The 24,812-nt window shown below is 46.3% G+C and overlaps 1 protein-coding gene across 1 annotated transcript in view; it reads right to left on the bottom strand.

The window, feature by feature from the left end:
* Positions 1 to 23,780, bottom strand: part of BACE2 (beta-secretase 2) — a 41,057-nt gene extending 17,277 nt beyond the window's left edge. The window contains exons 1-2 of the mRNA XM_073584701.1: positions 23,335 to 23,780; positions 2,553 to 2,641 (exon numbers count right to left, since the gene is read on the bottom strand). Of these exons, the coding sequence (XP_073440802.1) occupies positions 2,553 to 2,641; positions 23,335 to 23,604 (359 nt within the window). The 5' untranslated portion in view covers positions 23,605 to 23,780. The remainder of the gene's footprint in view (positions 1 to 2,552; positions 2,642 to 23,334) is intronic.
* Between the last annotated feature and the right edge of the window lie 1,032 nt (positions 23,781 to 24,812).

Genomic DNA, 24,812 nt, shown 5'->3' with positions numbered 1-24,812 from the left:
TTAGTCAGGGAAAAATTATATTATATATACACAGTCAATCAGTGGAGTTATGCTGGAGCAGACGGCAGGGATGCTCCTCCAAAACGGACGTAGCACTGAAGCCCCTTCGGTAATATGCCATCACTCTGGAGGTGGCGATTCCCTTAACACAAAAGGGTATTCCAATGCTGACACTTATAAAAGGTGGTCACCGATTCAGATCATGGGTGGGTCATACATAAAGTCATGAGCCCCCCCGATATGATCGCTTCTATCCTACATGAGCACCCTAGATTTAAAAGCAATTTTAAACCCTTAGACGCCCTCTGCGCAGTGCTACACAACACGCAACTTGCGTGCTGATCCATCAGACCGATACAACTATGTGATGGCAGCAACCGATGCGACCTGCATGGCGACATTCCAGATCATTGAATTATGTGGAAAGACATTATTAGCCCAATAAATGCCAGAAAAAGGCTGCAGGTGACAACGGACAAGGCGATAATTACAAGGGGAATTTCTCTGTCTGACATGTATGGTATATCTCGTTTCTGCTATACGTGGGGGACACAACATCTCAAGAACGTGGCCCCATCTTTGAATGTCGAGGTGGCTGCGCATTTGCGACTCCCTCTATTCACTACATGCTTCCCAGTAGAATATAGGACTTTGGCACCTCAGGGGGCTTCCAGCACATCCAGCCCCTGATGGAACACTGTTGTACCAGACACATTGACCACCCCAAGCCTTTCTACAACTCTGTCTTGGTAGGAAAAAGAAGGGAGGAGGTCACAGTGATGTTCTGCAGTTTCTCTTCACGGAACCTCAGGATGAATGTAAGAGGTCACCGGATGTTGCTACATTGTCTGCGGTCAGGGCCGGGCCGTGCAACATAAGCCCTCATAGAAAGGCAACAGTTGAATGAGATTTGTTGTAGAAGTCTTCAGCCCGGAGGTGCAATTCCAGTAAGGTTTATGATTAAAGGCCCCTCGAGAGCCGCAGCCAACGCCTCCGAGAGGGACAGCTCCAGGGGGAACCAAAGTATCAGCAGCTGAACTCCAACAGTCCAGACCTGGCCATCTTCCGACATCAGGAGGCCCCAACACACAGACAGTAAGAACCTCGCCGGTCCTGCTCCTGGGTGAGAGAAAGATGGTGAAGGGAAGTCTTTTCTGGCCTTCTTACGTCAACTTTTTGAGGTTTTAGAGTTTCCGGTCAGTGACTCGGTGAACAGTTCTTCTAGGAGTTTTTGGAACAGAAACTGGGTGGAAACTTTCTAAATCTTAAAACCTTGGGAGTTTCTGCACCGAAAACTGAGTAGAAAATCTGCATGCACATGGCCTTACATAAACAATGCGGTCAAATGACCGGAGCGCGGCGGTGGATTTCACAGCGTCTCCACCTTGCAAGGATCAGTGCGTCAGTCGTTACCCCACTTGTAAACCTGGATCATTACACATGTCACTGACCTCCTGGTTAGAAAATCTCTCCGCAGAGCTTTTGTGTCACTGTGTCGGGAATTAGAGAAGCGGAACCCCAAGCAGATCCCTTGGATTAACGGTAAAATGCTCCGCTCTTATCACCTTCACAAACAAAGCACTGACTGCCCTCCTGTACTGCTCGGTATCAGCACGTCGTGAGTGGCGGTCTTAGTCGTGAACTACCAAGACTTGGAAGATTTATCTTGACAAACATCAAACCACTTTTGCTGTGAAGCTGCAGGCCTCCACGACTAGAAAATCACCAATGCTTTTCGCTTCCCAAAAATCAGCACCCCCATCTGTCTGCAGGTTGTATACGGGTATTGCATTTTCAGCCCCTTACTTCTATAACATAGAGCGGAGCTGCAATACCGCATACAACCTAGAGACAGATATGGCGCCGATTCTAGAAAAATGGCAAGTTCTGCATCGATTTGATTTTTCTCTTTATAGGTATATTTTTGAGTAAAATGTAAATTGCTCTTTTATTCTATAAACTTCTAACAACATGTCACCAAATTTATTGCTTGGAAATTCAGAATGTTTTTTGTGACAAAGAAAAATGGTCAGAATTAAAAAAAAAAAAAAAAAAAAAAAACACCCTGAATAATGCAAAGAAAAACCTCAAATAATGCAAGGAAAAACAAGTTCATAATCATTCAGAAACAATAATACTAATGTTTTAACTCAGGAAGAGTTCAGAAATCAATATTTTGTGGAATAACCATGAATGTTAACCCCAGCTTTCCTGCGTCTTGGCTGCTTTCCTCCAGTCTCTCACACGGCTTTTGGGTGACCTTATGCCACTCCTGGCACAATAATGTCAGCAGTTCTTCTTTGTTTGATGGCTTGTGACTCTCCATCTTCCTCTTGATTACATTCCAGAGGTTTTCAGTGGGGTTCAGGTCTGGAGATTGGGCTGGCCATGACAGGGATTTGGTGTGGTGGTCTCTTAGTTTTTGCCAGAGCTGTATCTATATGTGTATAATTTCCACAAACATAAAATAAAGCATAAAAAAAAATAATATAAAAAAATATATATAATAGAATAAAATATATATCAAAAGAATGTATGACGCTGACACTCACCAGTCCAAATGGTAATAAGCAGAAATGTCAGGATTCGGGGCTCCAGCCACTGCAAAATTACTGCTACCTGTGTCCACCAATATATTTAGCTGTAACATAGATAAAGGAAAGCACACATTATACATGGGCTAAAAATATATTTCCCCTTTAAAAAAAACCCCAAACATTATACCTGCAGTATTACAATATACCATAAGATTTTAATAACTAAATAATAAACCCATTTTCTCCTATCCCTTTAAATAGTCAAAGCTTAAAAGAAATTCAGAGAATTCAGGATAATAAAGAAAAAACAACAACCTCCTCCGTGGTTTGATGGGATTTCACTACAGCACCCTCTATTTGTCAGGTTTGTGTCAGTCTTTACTGAAATCCTGGCATTCTATACACGAACCAGGTGACCGAGGATTCACGTTCTTATCTGCAAAGTGGCTAAAACTCGCACAACTCGTGCAAACTTTGCAGCCAGTAAACTCCTACTACCGAGAATCCATCCAAACCCAAAATAATCTTACAAACCGCTAGAGATAATTTGCATCAATGGTGTGTCCGCCCCAATAAAGGTCTTAGTACAACATTAAAAATGATACTTTTACTTTAGTAATCGGATGTGCCAGTGTTGAGAAATTAAGCTTTGAAGCCACATGCAAATCAGGCAGGATGTGCTTTGGGGGCGTGTACATACATCCCAAATGCAATGACACACCCACAATTCACTTTACAGGTTAATTAGCAGCAGTTCCATTTCTGATGGTCCGTCTATTAACCAGGAGCGCTATTCATTCATTTGAAAGGCTACATACAGTACTTTATTTCACCAGCAGATAAAACAGGCAGCACCAGCAAAACCAACTGATTGGACCTCAAGATCTTCATTGATCAGCTGATCAACCAACCAGTTTTCTAACTGGAGGAATGCCAGCAAAAGCCACGTCCGCTTTAAAGGGGTCTTCGCCCATAAACATCACCTATCCAAATTACTTCTGGGATTCCAAACACTGATATCCCCACCGATCCCAAAATCCAGCGTGAATGAAGTGGTAAAATGCATGCAACAAGCCTTGTGGGATCTGTAATGGAAGCAATATAAGTGATAGCCCAATTTTACCAGGAAAAGAGAAAATTGAATGCTATTCAGTGACTTGCTGACAATCTATACAGACCTTTTTTTTTTTTTCATATCCGAGTCTGGCTACAATAAAGGCAAGTAAATCATCTGTGAGATACCTGGCAGTGTTGGACGTTTATAGCATATACACAGTTTAGGTCAGGATTAGGAGCGGGTCCAGAGGTGAAATCCTGTGTATGAGATGGGGATACCCCTTTCAAGGGTTAATAATTGTTGTAAAAGGCAACGTGTAGTAATGGGAAACTTGTCCAGGAGCCAGGGGTTTAATAGATGCCAGTCCTGACAGAGGGGAGAGTAATGCCATGCTGAGTAAGAGCGCAATATATTAATACAGAAATAGATGGCGCGCCGTCCGCAGATGGAGGAGGCGCAGGCAGAAGGCATGTCTTACCATGTCACTGAGAAATGTGCCAAGGCCTTGTCTGTAGCTGAGGAATGTGACGATCAGCGGCGCCCTCCTCGGCACTACAGCACTGGACATTCATGGATCTGCCCACCACAGATTCAGTGCCATCCAACAATGCAACATATTGTATAGAGCAGGGACAGCGACAATCCGTTACATGCATGATACACTATCAGGAATTAAAGGGACACTACACCGAAGGTCAGCAGATGAGTATAGCCGGGTTATCATGTCCCCAATCTGCTGTGCAGAGGAATGAGATCTAGAATTCCCTGTTATCAGCCAATTTATGCTGACTGTGGGTCGTCTTCCATAAGATCGCTGGCAGATGTCCAGAGGAATCCCTGCCCCCATTATCACCGCTTTATCTCACATATCTGCAATGCGGAGAACATTTACATCTATAGTGAGAATATATCCGCAGCCCCACATTTACCCCGCGCACAGTTATACCACGCTGTGCGTCAAAGAGTTTAAGGTTGATGGTAGATATAAATCCATCAAGTTCAACCCATGGCCGGTGGATCCAGAGGAAAGCAAAATCCCCATGGGGCAGATGCTAAATGATCCATAATATGGGGAAAAAAAAAAATCCTTCCCAACTCCACATACGGCAATAAGACTAGTTCTCTGGATCAACGTCTCATCACAGAATCGGGTGCTCGCAACCTGTAATATTATGTGGTTGCATAAAAGGCATCCAAACTTTTATAGTGAATTATGCAAAGAAAAAGACACACTGGCGCTACAAACACACAGGCAAATGAATAAGCTGCTGGCACACCAGGCAGAAAAGGTGTGCTGTCTGCCACTGAGAAAACAAAACAACTGAACTAGAAGTGGCCGCGCTTAAACGCTGTGTGATGGATTAATGAAAAAATTAATCCATCACACAGCGTTTAAGCGCGGCCACTTCTAGTTCAGTTGTTTTATAGTGAATTAACCATTGCAACATCATGTGGCAGAGAGTTCCAATGCCTCGCTGCTGGCACAGCAAAGACGCCACCGCCTCGCTGCTGGCACAGCAAAGACGCCACAGCCTCGCTGCTGGCACAGCAAAGACGCCACAGCCTCGCTGCTGGCACAGCAAAGACGCCACAGCCTCGCTGCTGGCACAGCAAAGATAGTCAGACGCGCAATGTTTAAACCTTGTTTCTTCTAGACGAGGGGTGGACAATTAACTTTCAAGATAGGCCATATGAGAGACCAGGACTGTTGTGGAGGGCTGAATCAATAGGCTAAAATTAATATTACATAATTATAATGGCATCACATAATATTGACTCAAGTATGCCGACACCCTTCTATACACAGTAAGAGTCCCCACACAGCCCCTCCCCCCCATATAAAGTATGTGCCATCACAAAGTCCTTCCTATATACAGTACGGGCCCCCACATAGGCTATACTCATCGCTCCCGTGGTGCTCTGCTCCGGTCGCACCGACACACCACGCAGCAGATGCGATACAGGGACTTCATTGCATCTGATGTCTCAGTCGCACACGCAGACTGGTAGAAGGAACGGAGCCTGCAGATAACAGCGATACTGGTGATATCGAGACGGCAGAGGGCACAGCGTTTCCAGCACGTGGACAGTCTGGGTCTGCGGGCTGCACTTGCCCACGTCTGCTCTATACCTACAGGATGCCCTCTTGTCCCCGTCACAGACCTCGGTGTAAATAGATCATTGGAAAGATTTCTGTACGATCACCTCACATATTTGTACTTTTTAATAACATCGTCCCAAAATTTTCACTTTTCCAAACTGAGGAAGCCCATGTCTAAACCTGTCCTGATCCTGCCGCCAACAGCTCCTTCAAACCTTGGTAGCACTTCTCTGTACTTGCTCACGTTCATCTATGTCGCTAGAGTACTGTGTACAGATTTGGGCTCCAGCGTATAAGTGTAACCGCACTAGTGATCTGTATAAAGGTAAACTTTGTTCTTGCCACGAGCATCTATGTCTCTTCTAATGCATCCTATTATTTTATTAGCCTTGGAAACAACTGCCTGACACTGGTCACAAAAGGTTAAAGTTAGTACATAGGGGCAGTATTATAGTAGTTATATTCTTGTGTATAGGAGCAGTATTATAGTAGTTATATTCTTGTACATAGGGACAGTATTATAGTAGTTATATTCTTGTACATAGGAGCAGTATTATAGTAGTTATATTCTTGTACATAGGGGGCAGTATTATAGTAGTTATATTCTTGTACCTAGGGAGCAGTATTATAGTAGTTATATTCTTGTACCTAGGGAGCAGTATTATAGTAGTTATATTCTTGTACATAGGAGCAGTATTATAGTAGTTATATTCTTGTACATAGGAGCAGTATTATAGTAGTTATATTCTTGTACCTAGGGAGCAGTATTATAGTAGTTATATTCTTGTACCTAGGGAGCAGTATTATAGTAGTTATATTCTTGTACATAGGAGCAGTATTATAGTAGTTATATTCTTGTACATAGGAGCAGTATTATAGTAGTTATATTCTTGTACATAGGAGCAGTATTATAGTAGTTATATTCTTGTACATAGGGGCAGTATTATAGTAGTTACATTCTTGTACATAGGGAGCAGTATTATAGTAGTTATATTCTTGTACATAGGGAGCAGTATTATAGTAGTTATATTCTTGTACATAGGGAGCAGTATTATAGTAGTTATATTCTTGTACATAGGAGCAGTATTATAGTAGTTATATTCTTGTACATAGGGGCAGTATTATAGTAGTTACATTCTTGTACATAGGGAGCAGTATTATAGTAGTTATATTCTTGTACATAGGAGCAGTATTATAGTAGTTATATTCTTGTACATAGGGGGCAGTATTATAGTAGTTATATTCTTGTACATAGGGGGCAGTATTATAGTAGTTATATTCTTGTACATAGGAGCAGTACTATAGTAGTTATATTCTTGTACATAGGAGCAGTATTATAGTAGTTATATTCTTGTACATAGGAGCAGTATTATAGTAGTTATATTCTTGTACATAGGAGCAGTATTATAGTAGTTATTTTCTTGTACATAGGAGCAGTATTATAGTAGTTATATTCTTGTACATAGGGGGCAGTATTATAGTAGTTACATTCTTGTACATAGGAGCAGTATTATAGTAGTTACATTCTTGTACATAGGGGCAGTTTTATAGCAGTTATATTCTTGTGTATAGGAGCAGTATTATAGTAGTTATATTCTTGTACATAGGGACAGTATTATAGTAGTTATATTCTTGTACATAGGAGCAGTATTATAGTAGTTATATTCTTGTACATAGGGGGCAGTATTATAGTAGTTATATTCTTGTACATAGGGAGCAGTATTATAGTAGTTATATTCTTGTACCTAGGGAGCAGTATTATAGTAGTTATATTCTTGTACCTAGGGAGCAGTATTATAGTAGTTATATTCTTGTACATAGGAGCAGTATTATAGTAGTTATATTCTTGTACATAGGAGCAGTATTATAGTAGTTATATTCTTGTACATAGGGGGCAGTATTATAGTAGTTATATTCTTGTACATAGGGAGCAGTATTATAGTAGTTATATTCTTGTACCTAGGGAGCAGTATTATAGTAGTTATATTCTTGTACATAGGGAGCAGTATTATAGTAGTTATATTCTTGTACATAGGAGCAGTATTATAGTAGTTATATTCTTGTACATAGGGGCAGTATTATAGTAGTTACATTCTTGTACATAGGGAGCAGTATTATAGTAGTTATATTCTTGTACATAGGAGCAGTATTATAGTAGTTATATTCTTGTACATAGGGGGCAGTATTATAGTAGTTATATTCTTGTACATAGGGGGCAGTATTATAGTAGTTATATTCTTGTACATAGGAGCAGTACTATAGTAGTTATATTCTTGTACATAGGAGCAGTATTATAGTAGTTATATTCTTGTACATAGGAGCAGTATTATAGTAGTTATATTCTTGTACATAGGAGCAGTATTATAGTAGTTATATTCTTGTACATAGGAGCAGTATTATAGTAGTTATATTCTTGTACATAGGAGCAGTACTATAGTAGTTATATTCTTGTACATAGGAGCAGTATTATAGTAGTTATTTTCTTGTACATAGGAGCAGTATTATAGTAGTTATTTTCTTGTACATAGGAGCAGTATTATAGTAGTTATATTCTTGTACATAGGGGGCAGTATTATAGTAGTTACATTCTTGTACATAGGAGCAGTATTATAGTAGTTACATTCTTGTACATAGGGGCAGTATTATAGTAGTTATATTCTTGTATATAGAATACAATAGTCACAGAAAGTCAAGAGTTAATTGGGGAGAAGTTGACCCTGAGTCACTAAGCACCTTGTGCGTCTATATTACACATTGTTGTGCTGGAGCCAGTCAGCTATTTGTGCCATGTTGGCGCGGGTTACTCCATACTAATTTAATGAATATCCCAATTGGTAGAACTATGTAACATGAGGCCAAGTCCTCGGCTTCCTGAATAAACCATATTTACACTGTACATAAAGCTTAACTAAGCTTCATTATTGTATAATTAAAAGTTGTACAACTCTCTAATATATTTCCAAGACTTGTTTGCAGTCAGTGAATGGTGCATTAGGAATTTAAAAAAAATTGGAAAATTCTACTAAAAATGAGAAAAAGAAAGCAACATTTTTGGGTGAATTTGTGGCCCAGTGAAGCTGGAGTGATTCCCAATATAGCTGCCATTATGGGTCCCATAGCACAGAAAGACAAACTCTAGTTACATATGGATTCATCTCCGCTCCGGAGAATAATGAGAGTTGTAGTTTCCATCTAGAGCCCACAGATATATAATGTGTATCCCCCATTCTGCCAAGTCCGGGAAGGAAGGAAGGAAGGAAAAAAGGATTTAGAAATTAGAATTTGCGGCTTCTTCAATTCTTCAGCGGGTTAATAGATGTGAAAATTAGCAGCCAATTTAAATAATGCCTCATTTAACACAAAGATTCCTAATTACATTACAAGCCCATCTGCTGCCGCTCCTCGCGAGCGCGGCATAGTAAATGGCTTCCTGGCCGGGCTCGGCTGGGTTTGCATGCGATTATTACATGTTATTATTGGCGCTCGTTTTGTTAATCATGTTCGTTTGGCTCTTTATAACTAACAAAGCCGCTCATCTGTTTAATCATATGTTTCGTAAAAAGGAGCTGGCGAAGAGCGGAGTCATGCATCAAGTCTCCGCCGAAGACACCGCCGTCTGCCGGAGGAATCCTCCGTACGTAAAAGGGGTTTTCCATTTTTATAAACGTGTGCATTCTTTAGTATTTTGTTTCATCTTATCAATGTGCACGAAAAAAACAACAAAATATATTATCTTTTAAGACTGTTAACCCCCTTAGATGCCTCGGCTTTCCTTTGACTTTGGCAGCTAAGGGGTTATACAACGAAAGACCAAATTTACTAATCTCCGATCTGTACATGATGCCCAAAGACGGCCAATACTAGTCTGAGCATTGTGACTGTGCGGTTCACAGCACACCAATCCTCATGTCCCGGCGGCACGTCAGTAGAAATATTATGGAAACCTTAAACTTAGGAATGAATGAGAAGAGTGAATCAGAAAAATGGTCGTCCTCGCTAAGGTCTTGCAGAAAAGGCTGTGAAAGTTTACAGAAATTCTGAGAACACAAGACTTATCCTCGAGCTGGGAAACTTACATTTATTTATTTTTTTCCCAACCAGTCACTGGCTAAAGGGTTCATCTAGAAAGGACAGAGGGGAGAGGCTCCTGCTGCAGACAGTTGCATGGAGATGGAGGAGGAAGACATGGCAGATCTCCCGAGACACACAACTTAAAGGGGTTCTTTGGGACTCATTTAGGATAGGCCATCAATATCTGATAGGTAGGGATTAGTGATGAGCGAGTATACTCGTTGCTCGGGTTTTCCTAAGCATGCTCTGGACTGCAGCTGAGACGACGAAACCTAAATCTCCGAGCACACCAAAATACTTAGAGGACACACGAGCATGCTTAGGAAATCCCGAGCAACGAGAATACTCGCTCATCACTAGTAGTAAATATGAAACACTCAGCACCCCGCCGATCAGCTGATCCTGGTGGTGGATGGATGTGTGTTTCCTCAATGGCACAGCGGCTGTGTCCAGGTACTGCACATCTGCCCCATACGCTAAATAGGGGACGGCTATGAAGTATCTGACAGTGGTCACTATACTGTTGACTCAACTCTGCACCTGAGCATATCCAACCGCCACCGAGAACAGCTGACAGGTGGGGGTGCCGGATGTTGCCATCAGTGTAGAAGTCCTGGGACAACCCCTTTCAAAAGGAAGCATGGTTTCACACCGCAAACTATTTATATGTGAATGTTGCTCTTTGGAAGTTAAGTCCAGCAACACCTTAACATGGCCAGTCCGTTACTGAGAAATAAGCATTATAGTTCATCTGCAAATTACGTTGAAGAGCTCTTTGTAGATCTGATGCCTCCGTCACTCCAGCTCTAGTCCCCATACAGCGCCACCTCCTACTGCTTTAATGACAGTTCCTTCGACTGAAATCACTTCATCGCACTTGTCAGACAAGCAGGAGGAGGCAGCACTGGGCAAGGAATAGAGCTGGATTGACAGAGGCATTAGATCTATTATCTCTCCTCAAAAGGAGAAAAATGTCAAGTTTTCCAATAAGATTATCACTATATCTCACTCCAAAATAAAAAACTATTGAAACATCGGATCAGTGACCAAATTACCAATTGCCAAGGGTGGGGAATTACGGGAATATTCCCGAGAAGCCACATGAGAGACCATGACTGGTGTGGAGGACAGAACAAAGGCTGAAATTAATTCTGCTCAATATTAACATTAATTACAATATAAATAATTTATATAACTTAATATTGAGCAAACATATGCCGACATAGCCGCCTATTCATAGCGTGAACCCCACACACACAGCGCCCACGCACACAGTGTGAGCCCACAAATCCACACAAAGGCGAAGCCCACACACAGCACTTTCCCCACACAGCGCAAGTCCCCACATACACAGCGTGAGCCCACACAGAGCGAGCCACCAAATAGCCCCCTATATACATACATTTATTCCATACACATGGGGGGGGACACACATTCTCACCTGGCTCCCATTCCCCCAGCACTCTGTTCCTGTCTCCTGTGCAATGAAATGACGTCATCTCGTCTGCGGTCTGTGCCGACTGGTGGAACATGGAGTCAGTGGCCCCTTAGTCCACCAATGTGCAGTGACAGCATGTAGCGGTGGCGGATAGACAGTGGGCGGGGAGGTCACGTTGCAGCCCGTGGGCCACTGTTTTAGCCCTTGGTAGTCTCGGTCCACAGGCAACATTGCAACAGTCAGAGGGCCGGACGTGGCTCACGGGCCGCATTTTGCACAGGTCTGCTATAGACTAAAATTGCATGGAATTTCTCTCAGGTCACTCACAGATCTTCAATGGGATTCAAGTCTGGAGCATTCCAAAAACTTTGTTCTCCTTCTGGTGAAGCCATTCTTTTGGCGATTTGAAGGTCGCTTAGGGTCATTGTTGTGCTATAAAAGTTGAAAGTTCTCATCATCTACAGCTTTTTATCAGAGGCCTGAAAGTTTTCTTGAAAAATTGACTGATCTTTGGAAATGTTCATAATTCCCTCCACCTTTAGGAAAGCCAAAGTTACAGCTGTCGAAAAACAGTCCTAGAGCATAATGCTGCCTCCAACATGCCTCCCTGTGGGTATGGTGTTCTTTTGGTGCTGTGCAGTGTTGGCTTTGGGCAGAACTGTATCTAGAATTTCTGGCACCCAGGGCAAGAATTCAGTTCGGCGTACCCCCACCACCACCACCACCAGCAGACATGCGATTTGCACACTTAGTCAGGTACCGACGAGCTGCTCTTCCTAATGCTCTCAATGTTCAGTGGAAAACATAGAAGCAAGAAGAGAAGCTCGTTGTCACAGGACCATAAGTATGAAAATCGCATATGAGTGAAGTGTCCATGTGATGACTACTGGAACCTGAAGAGCTGAATCCTGACATTGCAGCTTCTGAATTCTCACAATGAATGCACTGCACACTTTCAGGATTCTCCCGTACCGGTCACAAGTATGTGAATTATATACTTCAGACCATATTCCGACTAGACGTGCCCGGTCTCGCTCCGTTCATTTTCATTGAGTGAGGCCACACATGTCTAGTCAGCATGTGACCGCATGGATGCAAATAACCAGCACAAGAGAATCCTGACAGCGTTCAGTGAGCACTGTGAGAATTCAGAAGTCTGCAGTCACATAGAATGACTGCAGACACTGCACAAACCTGGACAACCCCTTTAATGTTCCTAACAAATAAAAACATGAGAATTAGTCGGTATCACAAATAACATTTACATCCAAGTACCTTATAGATGACGTCGTCTCTGGGGTCGTTCTTTTTTTCTTCTTGTCCAGACCCCATGATGAGTTTTCTCATCCACATCTTGTCTCTGCAGACTTCCATCTTCTCCGGTCTTCTGCAGCAAATTTCCACATGATGCCCTTAGAAATAGAAGTGTAATAATAATGCTCCCGATTAAAAATATCTGCAGTACGCTGAGCCCCTGAATAAATAATTGCCCCTCACTATATTGTCTGCACAAAATATGACCCAACACTGACCCCTTTTGGTACATGCTCTTCGCACTGACCTCTCCTATCCAAACTGGGATAACCTATTCACACTGTCCTCTCACACTGTGTCCTCCCTATAGGGCTCAGTCGCTATACTGTACCTTTTCATCACGCTCACTCTCCTTGGTATACTGTCCCCCTATGCTACACCCTCACTGCTCAGTCTCTATTCTGTGCCCACTCACTTTACTCCCCCCATACTGTCTCCTCACACTTTTCCCCTCCCTCCTCATACTGTCTCCTCTAACATCCCCCTGTTCACCATACTGTCTCCTCATATTTACCCCCCTGACTCTCTATACTGTCTGTTCACATGTACCCCTGACTCCCCATACTGTGTCAGCACACATCCCATCACCCTCACTCCCCATTTTGTGTCCACTAACATTTTTCCCATCGCTACTCATACTGTGTCCATATACATTTACCCGCTCACTCCCCATACTGTCTGCATCAATCCCCCCACTCACCATACTGTTTCATCATGCATGCCCTCATACATACACTCTTCATTGTGTCCTCAAATCCCCCCCCACACACATTAAGTGCCCTCCATCCCCACGCCAAATCCCGACACACATTAAGTACCCCCATCCCCTTGCCAAATCCCCCCACATAGGTACCCCCATCCCCACTCCAAATCCCCCCACACATTACTTACCCCCATTCCCATACTTACCCCCATTCCCACTCCAAATCCATCACACAGATTAAATAACCCCCCATCCTTACTCCAAGTCTCCCCACGCATTAAATAACCCCCCCATCCCCACGCCAAATCCCCCCACACATTATGTACCCCCCCTTCCACTTCCCTCAATTTGTGGTGGTTTCTTTAGCTCCAGAGTGGAGCACTTACCACCAATGCCCTTCGCGCTTCTAGGCGCCGGCGAGTGACGCTAGTAGCGTGATCACATGATCTGATCACGCTGCTGGCGTCACTCTGACCCAGTGGCCAGAGCTTCAATTGTACTGGCATCTGTAAGATGACAGTACAATTGATCCTTCGGAGCCAGCGCGCAGCAGCTTGACAGCCGACACAGAATGGCCGACTCCCTGTCCGGAGGGCGTCAGAATGCTGCCGCCAGTGGAGACACTGCGGACCATCGCATTATCACATTAGGCGGCCCGACTGTGCCCCCCTGCTGGCTGCGCCCGAGGCACATGCCCCGGCTGCCCCCCCTAGATACGCTTCTAGCCTTGGGTCAAACATACCTTTTGGAATTCAGGCCAAAAAGTTCCACCTTGGTCGCATAAGACCATAAAACACTTTCCCACGTGCTTTTGGCTGACGTGACTTAGGTTTTGGAACAAGATAACCAGGCTTTGATATTTTTCTTTGTAAGAAAGGGCTTCAGCCTTGCCACCCTACCCCACAGGTCAGACATAGGAATACAGCAGATTCTTTTCACATGCAGGACTTGCCAGAAATTCTTGCAGCTCCTTTAATGTTGCTGTAGACCTCTTCGCAGCCTCACGGACCAATTGTCTTCTTGTCTTTTCATTAATATTTGAGGGACATCCAGTTCTAGATAATGTCACTGATCTGCCACATATTTGGCACTTCTTGATGATGTCTTCACATTGTCCATGGTATAATTAATGCTTTTGTGATTTTTTTTCTTATACCCTTCTCCTGACTGAACTTTCAACAACGAGATCCCTTTGCTGTGTTCTCAGCTGTTTACGGGCCAGGAGTTTTGTTGTTAAATGCAAACAAGAAAGTGACTGGAAAATCCTCCTAGAACAGCAAAACTTTATGTGGGCTAATCAGAATGATGGCAGCCATGTGCTGACTACTATGTAACATGAGGATAAGTGAGACGGGCCAATTCTGAGCACAATCACATCCCACATATAAGGTGTTTATTCTTATGCAACCATATTATTTTAGTTTTGATCTGTTTTCAGGGGGAAAATTAAAACTATTTCAGTTTGTTTCTCAATGGATTTGTGCAGATTATGGGCGACATTAAAAGGTGCAAAAAGTTTCTTACATTATTTTTCTTGGTAGGATTTTTTTTTTACATGACAAAAATGTGGCATTTTAGCAGAAGGTGCAGACAAAAAAAAAAAAAGTCTATATCCACTATAACAATTTTTCCATAGACACAGCGATGTGAGGGTGTGGGGTTTCTCTTGCTGAACGAGTTACAGTTCTGAATAACACTATTCATTTTACCATATAATGTACACTGCTCAACATGGAAAGACAGATAGAGAGAACTGTACTGGGGCTCATGGCAGCTATGATTTTTAAAGCTACGCCACTTCCCTTTCTTTGCCCAGCGCTTTTTATGCGCCCCATAAAAATATTTTACCAGTGAAGCCAGTTATTGTTTACACACAGCATGGAGACCCCCCCACCACACGCACACACAGCATGGAGACCCCCCCACCACACACACACATACACAGCATGGAGACCCCCTCACACACACAGCAAGGAGACCCCCTCCCCCACACACACAGCATGGAGGCCCCCCCCCACACATCATGGAGGCCCCCCACACACACACAAACAGCATGGAGGCCCCCCCACACACACCACACACAAACAGCATGGAGGCCCCCCCACGCACACACACAGCATGGAGGCCCCCCCCGCACACACACACACACACAGCATGGAGGCCCCCCCCACCACACACACACACAGCATGGAGGCCCCCCCCACCACACACACACACAGCATGGAGGCCCCCCCCACCACACACACACACAGCATGGAGGCCCCCCCCACCACACACAGCATGGAGGCCCCCCCCACCACACACACACACAGCATGGAGGCCCCCCCACCACACACACACACAGCATGGAGGCCCCCCCCACCACACACACACACAGCATGGAGGCCCCCCCACCACACACACACACAGCATGGAGGCCCCCCCCACCACACACAGCATGGAGGCCCCCCCCACCACACACACACACAGCATGGAGGCCCCCCCACCACACACACACAGCATGGAGGCCCCCCCCACCACACACACACAGCATGGAGGCCCCCCCACCACACACACACAGCATGGAGGCCCCCCCACCACACACACACAGCATGGAGGCCCCCCCCACCACACACACAGCATGGAGGCCCCCCCCACCACACACACAGCATGGAGGCCCCCCCCACCACACACACACAGCATGGAGGCCCCCCCCACCACACACACACAGCATGGAGGCCCCCCCCACCACACACACACAGCATGGAGGCCCCCCCCACCACACACACACAGCATGGAGGCCCCCCCCCACCACACACACACAGCATGGAGGCCCCCCCCACCACACACACACAGCATGGAGGCCCCCCCCCACCACACACACACAGCATGGAGGCCCCCCCACCACCACACACACAGCATGGAGGCCCCCCCACCACCACACACACACAGCATGGAGGCCCCCCCACCACCACACACACAGCATGGAGGCCCCCCCACCACCACACACACACAGCATGGAGGCCCCCCCACCACCACACACACACACAGCATGGAGGCCCCCCCACCACCACACACACACAGCATGGAGGCCCCCCCACCACCACACACACACAGCATGGAGGCCCCCCCACCACCACACACACACAGCATGGAGGCCCCCCCACCACCACACACACACAGCATGGAGGCCCCCCCACCACCACACACACACACAGCATGGAGGCCCCCCCACCACCACACACACACAGCATGGAGGCCCCCCCACCACCACACACACACAGCATGGAGGCCCCCCCACCACACACACACAGCATGGAGGCCCCCCCCACCACACACACACAGCATGGAGGCCCCCCCACCACACAGCATGGAGGCCCCCCCACCACACAGCATGGAGGCCCCCCCACCACACAGCATGGAGGCCCCCCCACCACACACACATAGTGCGACACCAATGATGTCAGTGGAGGGGATGGTGGGCAGTTAATTCAGTGCTCCAGGGGGGCTGCACCACTTAGTGATTGACTGCAGCATTTAGGTTGCGGCTGTCAGTGTTGGTTGCTGACTGTTCCGCTCCGGAGCCGTTTCCTGAATCTGTACCCAACATGCTGAGAAGAGGTTATAACGAGCTATATTGTTTCTCACTCCTTTAGGGCGGTTTCACACATCCAGATAATTCCGGTACTGGAGCTATCCGTGTCCGTGTGGATACGTAGGCCATCCTTGTGCTATCCGTATGTCTGTGTGTACCATCCGTGTGTGATACGTATGCTGTCCGTGTAGTGAAAAAAATTGGTTTCAACGTTAACCCTATGACTCCATCCGGACAGCATCCGTGTGCGGTACGTGTTTACACGGACCCATTGACTTGTATGGGTCCGTGTGATCCGTGCTGTTGCACAAAAATGGACATGTCAGCGTGTTTTGCACACGGACACACGGTCCGTGAAAACACGCTGACATCTGCATAGACGCATTCCTGAGAATGTGTCTACATGTGTCAGTGTCCCCGGTACGTGAGAAAACGGTCACTACACGTACCGGAGACACTGACGTGTGAAACTGGCCTTATACAGTGTAGTCTGGGTTTAATCCAGTGATCAGTTGGTCGACAAAATTTCAACAAATTTCGCAATTACTGACACATAGGATACGGATTTAGGCTCCTTGGTCGGAGAAATACGTCTAAGACACAACAGGCACAAATCAGGCCAAATTTCTGATTTATCTAGCTTAGACAATCAGCCCTTCATGCGGCAAAGGAGTGATGTCATGGCCTCCCTAGTGGCGGGATATCACATGATACCTTACCAGGTCAGGGGGGCAATTATTATTAAGGGATTTACAGGGCCTCAGAGAGAGGCGGCTGCCGGGTGTGTGTCATAGGATTATTACCGAGACCGGAGCCCTCATCAGCTGAGAGAGTCCAAGTCTGCTCTGCTTCATCACATGGATTCACATGACGCCTCACTGGATAGAGGCAATCTGCGCACTAACCCCAGACGTGTGACACAGACGGCCTGACGGTGAAAACACAATATCCATTGTACACAGACACAAAGCGAGGATCTACCCGGATGACACTCGTTATTGGAGCCGCTCCCCAGAACCGAACTCTGTGCAAACCACCCTGCAAATCTGGAGAACAAAGGGGACGCTTTTCAGGCCAACGGCCCAGCTGCAGGTGACCAATGTCCATCTTGTTTCCTCTTCATCAAATCTTCGTCCCCGGGTCCACTGGCGAATCTCACTGCTGCGCCCCATGTCTGAAATTGGCTGCGGCGCAGGCGAAACGTCGGCAGCCAATAAGTGAACTCAGCAGCTCTGTCTGCGTAGATCGAACGTCCCCGTACTAAGAACATAAAACTGATCTGCAGGGCCCCCACATGTGCTAAGGACCTAAAGCCGATCCACAGGGCCCCCGCGCTAAGGACCTAAAGCCGATCCGCAGGGCCCCCGCGCTAAGGACCTAAAGCCGATCTGCAGGGCCCCCACATGTACTAAGAACATAAAACTGATCTGCAGGGCCCCCACATGTGCTAAGGACCTAAAGCCGATCTGCAGGGCCCCCACATGTGCTAAGGACCTAAAACCGATCCACAGGGCCCCCGCGCTAAGGACCTAAAGCCAATCTGCAGGGCCCTAGCACTAAGGATGTAAAGCCGATCTACAGAACCTCTAGATGCGCGCCAGGCATGTAACCTGAATCTAATGATGGAAAAAAAAAAAAAATTGGCAGGAGCAAAAAAATGATCTGCAGGATCCCCGACACGCTAAAACCAATCTGCAGGAGCTCCGGGCGCACTAGGGACCTAAAACTGATCTGCAGGACCCTTCACAGTGTCATGATTTGCACCACAACAATAAGGCCAGTGTATGACACAAAAGATTCAGATCCTTCTTTCCACCAGCCAGGTGGGAACTTCCAATCCGCAAGTTGCGGACGACCATTGGATCACTTCTATAAAGCACAGATCCGCCATTATTGGGGGCAGAAGTCACCTTAAGTTTAGATATCAGAGCTTGTCCCTCGAGTTTGCGCAGCAGATTTACATGAGGATTAGCCCCGTCATCACTCATCTGTTTTCTCCACAGCAGATTTTTATTTTTCCCCCCCAACTGCACAGGTGAAAAATCCCCTGGCTGACATCAACTTCACCCATAAACAAACCGGCCGAGCCAAGAGTCCATGTTTATTTCATTGGAGAGAATAAGCCGCTGCCAGACACGTCAGAAAAACCACGACCACTAGACGTAGCCAAGATCTAGTGTTTTCACAGAAAACTATGACGTGTCCAAACTTGTGTGTTATTGGTTGTCTCCTATGGGAATTCTATGGCTCGTGGCCATGTGGCTCCACACTACACAGCCGTGAAGTCTCCACACGCTGACATATAGACCTTGCCTGTCCTGAGTGTCGTACAGACAGGTGACCATTGTAGACCATCACCGCTGCAGCCAGCGGAGACGACATATGCCATCTGTGGTTGGAAGAGGAACCCAGAGACCACCTGCACTAGGAACTGCATTCTTTGAAAAAATAAATAAATATGGAAAACCCCTTTAAATCAAGCTGGATAAGAAGTGAAGAGAATCATATGACTATATCCCTCACGTGACACACAGAACCTGTCGCTCATGACCTCAAGCCCAGATATTCAACATATTTGCACTTCCTTTCTACCGCAGAAAATTAGCCCCAGGCGGAGAACAAGTTTTGTCAAAAACAGGATCAACTGATCCGTCAGGGACTCGCTAGAATGGGGAAAAGGGGGACAAACAGAATAATTCCTCTTTAAGAGGAATACAGCTAGTTAGAATCAGGGTGTGGGTCAACCGGGTGACAGGGGTAACAATTGCTACCCATCTTTCCTGGACTCCTATGTGGTAAATATCTCCCCTTGTCGGTCATAAAAAGGACAGGTCAAGACAGGCGCTGGTGCTCATTCCCTCCGCTGTACTGTGAGCAGAGAAGAATCCTAAATATTGGGCTCCCAGAGACAGCTTTGTGTAGTTCATCGGTGAAACAACTCTGCATTATATTCAGAAACACAACTCTTACTTTACAGGACAGGAGCACAATACCTGCTGGGCGGTACACGACATGTCAGCTGTGCCCCTCTCCTCCCGATATGGATCCCAATACATGTGAGCTTGGAGAGACCATCAAAGTAGCAGAAGAACCCTGGCATTGACACAATATGGTCCAGCAGAAAAAACCCACAAATCACTTGTCACTAAGGGCTCTTATTGATGGATGAAGAAAAAAAAAAAAAGAAAAAAGGTTAATTACTGACCATTCCCTACAGTGTGCCAATTCTGCCCCAATGTTAGAGTCACAGGGAACCATGAACTGGAGACATAGGGAGCTGTCCGATGAAGTCGTGATTTAGCTCATCCATCCCGAGTCTGACATGGAGAGAAACCTGACAAAACCTAACCCCTAAAATTTGCCCCTACACACAATCGAATGGGACACGAGCTTAGAGGACTCCACAGGGTCAACGCATCCAAAAATACATTAAAGTGAAAACTCAAATAACACATCCCAGATCTACATGAATGAAATATTCTCATTGAATACTTTGTTCTGTACAAAGTTGGATGTGCTGACAACATAATCACACAAAAATCATCAATGGAAATCAAATTTTTAAACCAATGGAGGCCTGGATTTGGAGAGACTCCCAAAATGAAAGTGGAAACAAGTCAAAATGAAAATCAAAACAAGACAAAATTAATGTGGAAACAAGTCAAAATGATGCTCAGTATTGTGAGTGGCCTCCACGTGCCTGTATGACCTCCCTACTGTACAATGTCTGGGCATGGTTCACACTCAGCACATGTGACAGACATGACAGTCTGGACACACCGTGGAGAGCGATCTGCTGCCTGCAACATCCTTCAGCATGACCGGTTTGGCAGTGGGTCAGTAATGGTGTGGGGTGACATTTCTTTGGAGGGCGGCACAGCCCTCCATGTGCTCATCAGAGGTAGCCTGACTGCCATTAGGTACCGAGATGAGATCCTCAGACTCCTTGTGAGACCATATGCTGGTGCGGTTGGCCTTGGGTTCCTCCTACTGCAGGACAATGCCAGACCTCATGTGGCTGGAGTGTGTCAGCAGTACCTGCAAGATGAAGGCATTGAAGCTATGGACTGGCCCGCCCGTTCCCCAGACCTGAATCCGATTGAGCACATCTGGAACATCATGTCTCGCTCCATCCACCAACGTCACATTGCACCACCGACTGTCCAGGAGTTGACGGCTTCTTTAAGCTGGAGTCACACATAGCAATCTCACTAGCGAGATCGCTGCTGAGTCACAACTTTTGTGAGGTACCAGCGAGATTGCTGTGTGTGACAGCGATCGGCCCCCCTGCCGGTATCGCTGATCGCTGCAAGAAACCTCTGTACATATTTTTGGTCGCTGGTCTCCCGCTGGCCAGCACGCATCGCTGCGTGTGACAGGCGGGAGACCAGCGATCAGCTGTAAAAAATTTAAAAAAATTAAAGATATTGTTATTCTCACCTTCCGACGTCCCGCGCAGCCTTCCCGCCTCTCTCCACGCTCCGGTCCCAGTGACCCTTTGCACGAATGACTGCGAGACGTCATGCTCCCTCGAGACCGTGACATCTCGCGGTCATTCTCGCAAAGGATCACTGGGACCGGAGCGTGGAGAGAGGCGGGAAGGCTGCGCGGGACGTCGGAAGGTGAGAATAACTATATTTTTTATTTTGATTCTATTTTTTACAGCGATGGCAAGCGATGCCGGGCGCTCGGCCTCGCTGTGCTGATCGCTGGTGAAGCTGTCAGTGTGACAGCTCACCAATGATCCTGACACGTTGATATCGGTGTTGGGATCGCTGATAAGTCGCTATGTGTGACTCCAGCTTAAGTCCAGGTCTGGGAGGAGATCCCTCTGGTTTCTAGCACCTTATCAGACCTGTCTGATTACAGATAATGAAGAGATAAATATCTCGTCCTTTTGATGGTGGAGCAGGAACAACTCGATTATCAAAGAGAGATGGCGCTTTCCTCTCTAAACCTTCTCCATCCTGACTGTTCCAGGCAATGATCAGCCGATTACCAGCACAGGATAAGGCCACGTTCACACGTTCAGTAGTTGGTCAGCATTTGTAAGTCAAAACGTGGAGCAGATCTGACCCAAAGACCGGTCAGAGGTGAGGGACAATCTGAAAGGAGCTCCGGCAGCATGGCAGGCCGGTCCAATATTATTTGTTAACCCCTGTCTAGCCCGTCGTTTAATATGTTTTGTTGTTTTCCCCCAAATAGACTTTTTTTTTTGGGGGGGGGAGGGAGGCAGAATTAATAGATCGAATTTGTCTGAAATAAATTTTTAGTTGTAGACAAGAATAACCTGAATCACTGGCAGCAAACAGGTCTTAAAATTTACAGAGAAAAAAACAATAATATATTTTTTTTTTTCTCCGTAAATTAAGACCTGTTTGCTGCCAGTGATTCAGGTTATTCTTGTCTGCAACTAAACATTTATTTCAGACAAATTCGATCTATTAAGAAATATATTTTCTTAGAACATTGCGAAACAATTTATTACACAAAAAAAAAAAAAAAACTATCCCTTTAAATGTGTCACCCAATCACACACCTTACGGCATTCCTTCCCAACCAGGAACAGCCAGATGAACAGGTGACTGACAGGCCAGACCGGTCACAGCCGCGCGCTCCGCCGTATCGTGTACGCAGCTCTCGCACCTTCTACCCAATGTCCTAGAAGAAATATATGAACCCAGCAATAATGGGCCGGCAGCAGGGAGGCTTTTTAAGCCCTTTCAGGACCTCGCTCCTGGGTTTTTGTCCAGCCCTTGGTCAAGTTCCAGCCATATAAGCCCCAATGGCGGCCTCCCAGCAGCAGAATAACCCATAAACCCAGAAACATTGTAACCACGATAAACGTTTCCATCACTGTTACTGTAAACACAATGTATCACAAGGAGAAGTCATTGGGGGGGGGGGGATTTAAAGGGCCAGACACAAAGGATCTCATTGCATTACACTGGTATATATAGAGTATATATTTACCGCCCTTTATGGGGGGGGGGGGGCACTGGCCTTATGGACTGGTAAAATGTAGCTGCATTTAAGGGTCCGAATCACGGCTGCCGAACCATAATACAGACCCTAAAGTGCGGCCATATAACCTTTTTAACCAATCTACAAAAAGGGTCCGCAGATAAAACCCCACCAAAAAAGTCAGAGATGGCAGCACAGGACTCATGGACCTCACAATGGAAACTGAGCATGACAACAATGGGCAAAGAAACAAAAAACTTCCATGGGGGAGGGGAGATAGAGCTCCAAACACACAGACCCCATGTGATCAGCCTTAGGGGGCAATATAGTATTTTTTTTTTTTTTAGGGGTTTAGATGGTGCATAGTATTGGACCCATGATCACCTGCTAATAGGTGCAAAACTACAACTCCCAGCATGCACTGGCAGGCACATGATGGCTGCTCCCTTTTTGAGGCTTCCTGCAGCCCCTCACACATGGGCAGCTGTAAGTAGCACCCAGGGGAGGATTACACATCCTGATCCACTGCCAGTCACAGAGCAGCCATAGAGGTGCCCTCCATACTGGGCACTCACCTTCTGAGCTGGGGTTCCTATCATCATCTCCAGGTAGTACCCCCTGCCAGAGTCCCCCTCCAGATTGTCCACCATGGCCATGAAGTTGATTTTGCCGCTGGGGTCTGATGCCAGGGAGAGGCCCACGATGTCCTTAGGAGTGGCAGGAGACACTGGCATGGGCTGGCTGACCAGTGCTGGGGAGATCTTCAGAGGAAAGGAGAACCTGGCAGAGGCATACACCTCCCCCAGCAGCAGGAGCAGGGCCAGGAGCCCCCTCCTCACAGCCATGATGTGTGGTCACAAGAGCTGACCCTCCACTGCCCACATGCCTGCAGCTCCTCAGTGCCAGGTCCCCTCCTGCAGTCCCAGCTCAGCGGCAGCTCTGCCCTGGGGCTACACAAACGGATATAGCAGGGAGGAGCGAGCTGGAAAGTTTTGCAAAGTTTTTGGAAAAGGGGGGAGGAGGAGCCCGGCTGCCCTCTGGTGGACACACACAGGTACTGCTCTGTTTCTTCACGCTTAGAGGTCACATCACAGGACAACACTCCAGGGAGTCCCAGGCAGACAGTCCATTGGGGGAGGGGAACTTTCTCTTTGTTTCCAAACTTTATTTTGGAGTCACTGATGGTAAATGTGCCCCCATCAGATATGTCGTGCTGGTGAGGCATGGGCTGGCAGAAAGGCACATACCTTCTAAAACTCTTGAAATGAGAAATAGGTGTAAGTTATCACCCCCCACTAAAAAAATAATACATCAATATTACTCATGTACCCCCATATCATCAGGCATAAGAGGGGTCACCAGCCCTCACCATGGATTGGCCTACAAAAGAGTTCAAGCGTATCATGCATTGTCCCCATGAGAAGCAGCTGTAGAGCGGCCACCATAAGTGCCAGGTATTATACTCATATAAGTGCCCGAAGTAACACCCACCACGGAGACTCCATAAGTGCCACGTATTATACTCATATAAGTGCCCGGAGTAACACCCACCACGGAGACTCCATAAGTGCCACGTATTATACTCATATAAGTGCCCGGAGTAACACCCACCACAGAGACTCCATAAGTGCCACGTATTATACCCATATAAGTGTCCGGAGCAACACCCACCACGGAGACTCCATAAGTGCCAGGTATTATACCCATATAAGTGCCCGGAGCAACACCACCACGGAGACTCCATAGGTGCCAGGTATTATACCCATATAAGTGCCCGGAGCAACACCCTCCACAGAGACTCCATAAGTGCCAGGTATTATACCCATATAAGTGCCCGGAGCAACACCCACCACGGAGACTCCATAAGTGCCAGGTATTATACCCATATAAGTGTCCGGAGTAACACCCACCACGGAGACTCCATAAGTGCCACGTATTATACCCATATAAGTGTCCGGAGTAACACCCACCACGGTGACTCCATAAGTGCCAGGTATTATACTCATATAAGTGCCCGGAGTAACACCCACCACGGAGACTCCATAAGTGCCAG

This window comes from Dendrobates tinctorius, unplaced genomic scaffold (genome assembly GCF_039654945.1).
Source record: "Dendrobates tinctorius isolate UK_male_01 unplaced genomic scaffold, ASM3965494v1 ptg000084l, whole genome shotgun sequence".
Taxonomy (NCBI): domain Eukaryota; kingdom Metazoa; phylum Chordata; class Amphibia; order Anura; family Dendrobatidae; genus Dendrobates; species Dendrobates tinctorius.
This window is presented reverse-complemented; position numbering and strand designations above follow the sequence as displayed.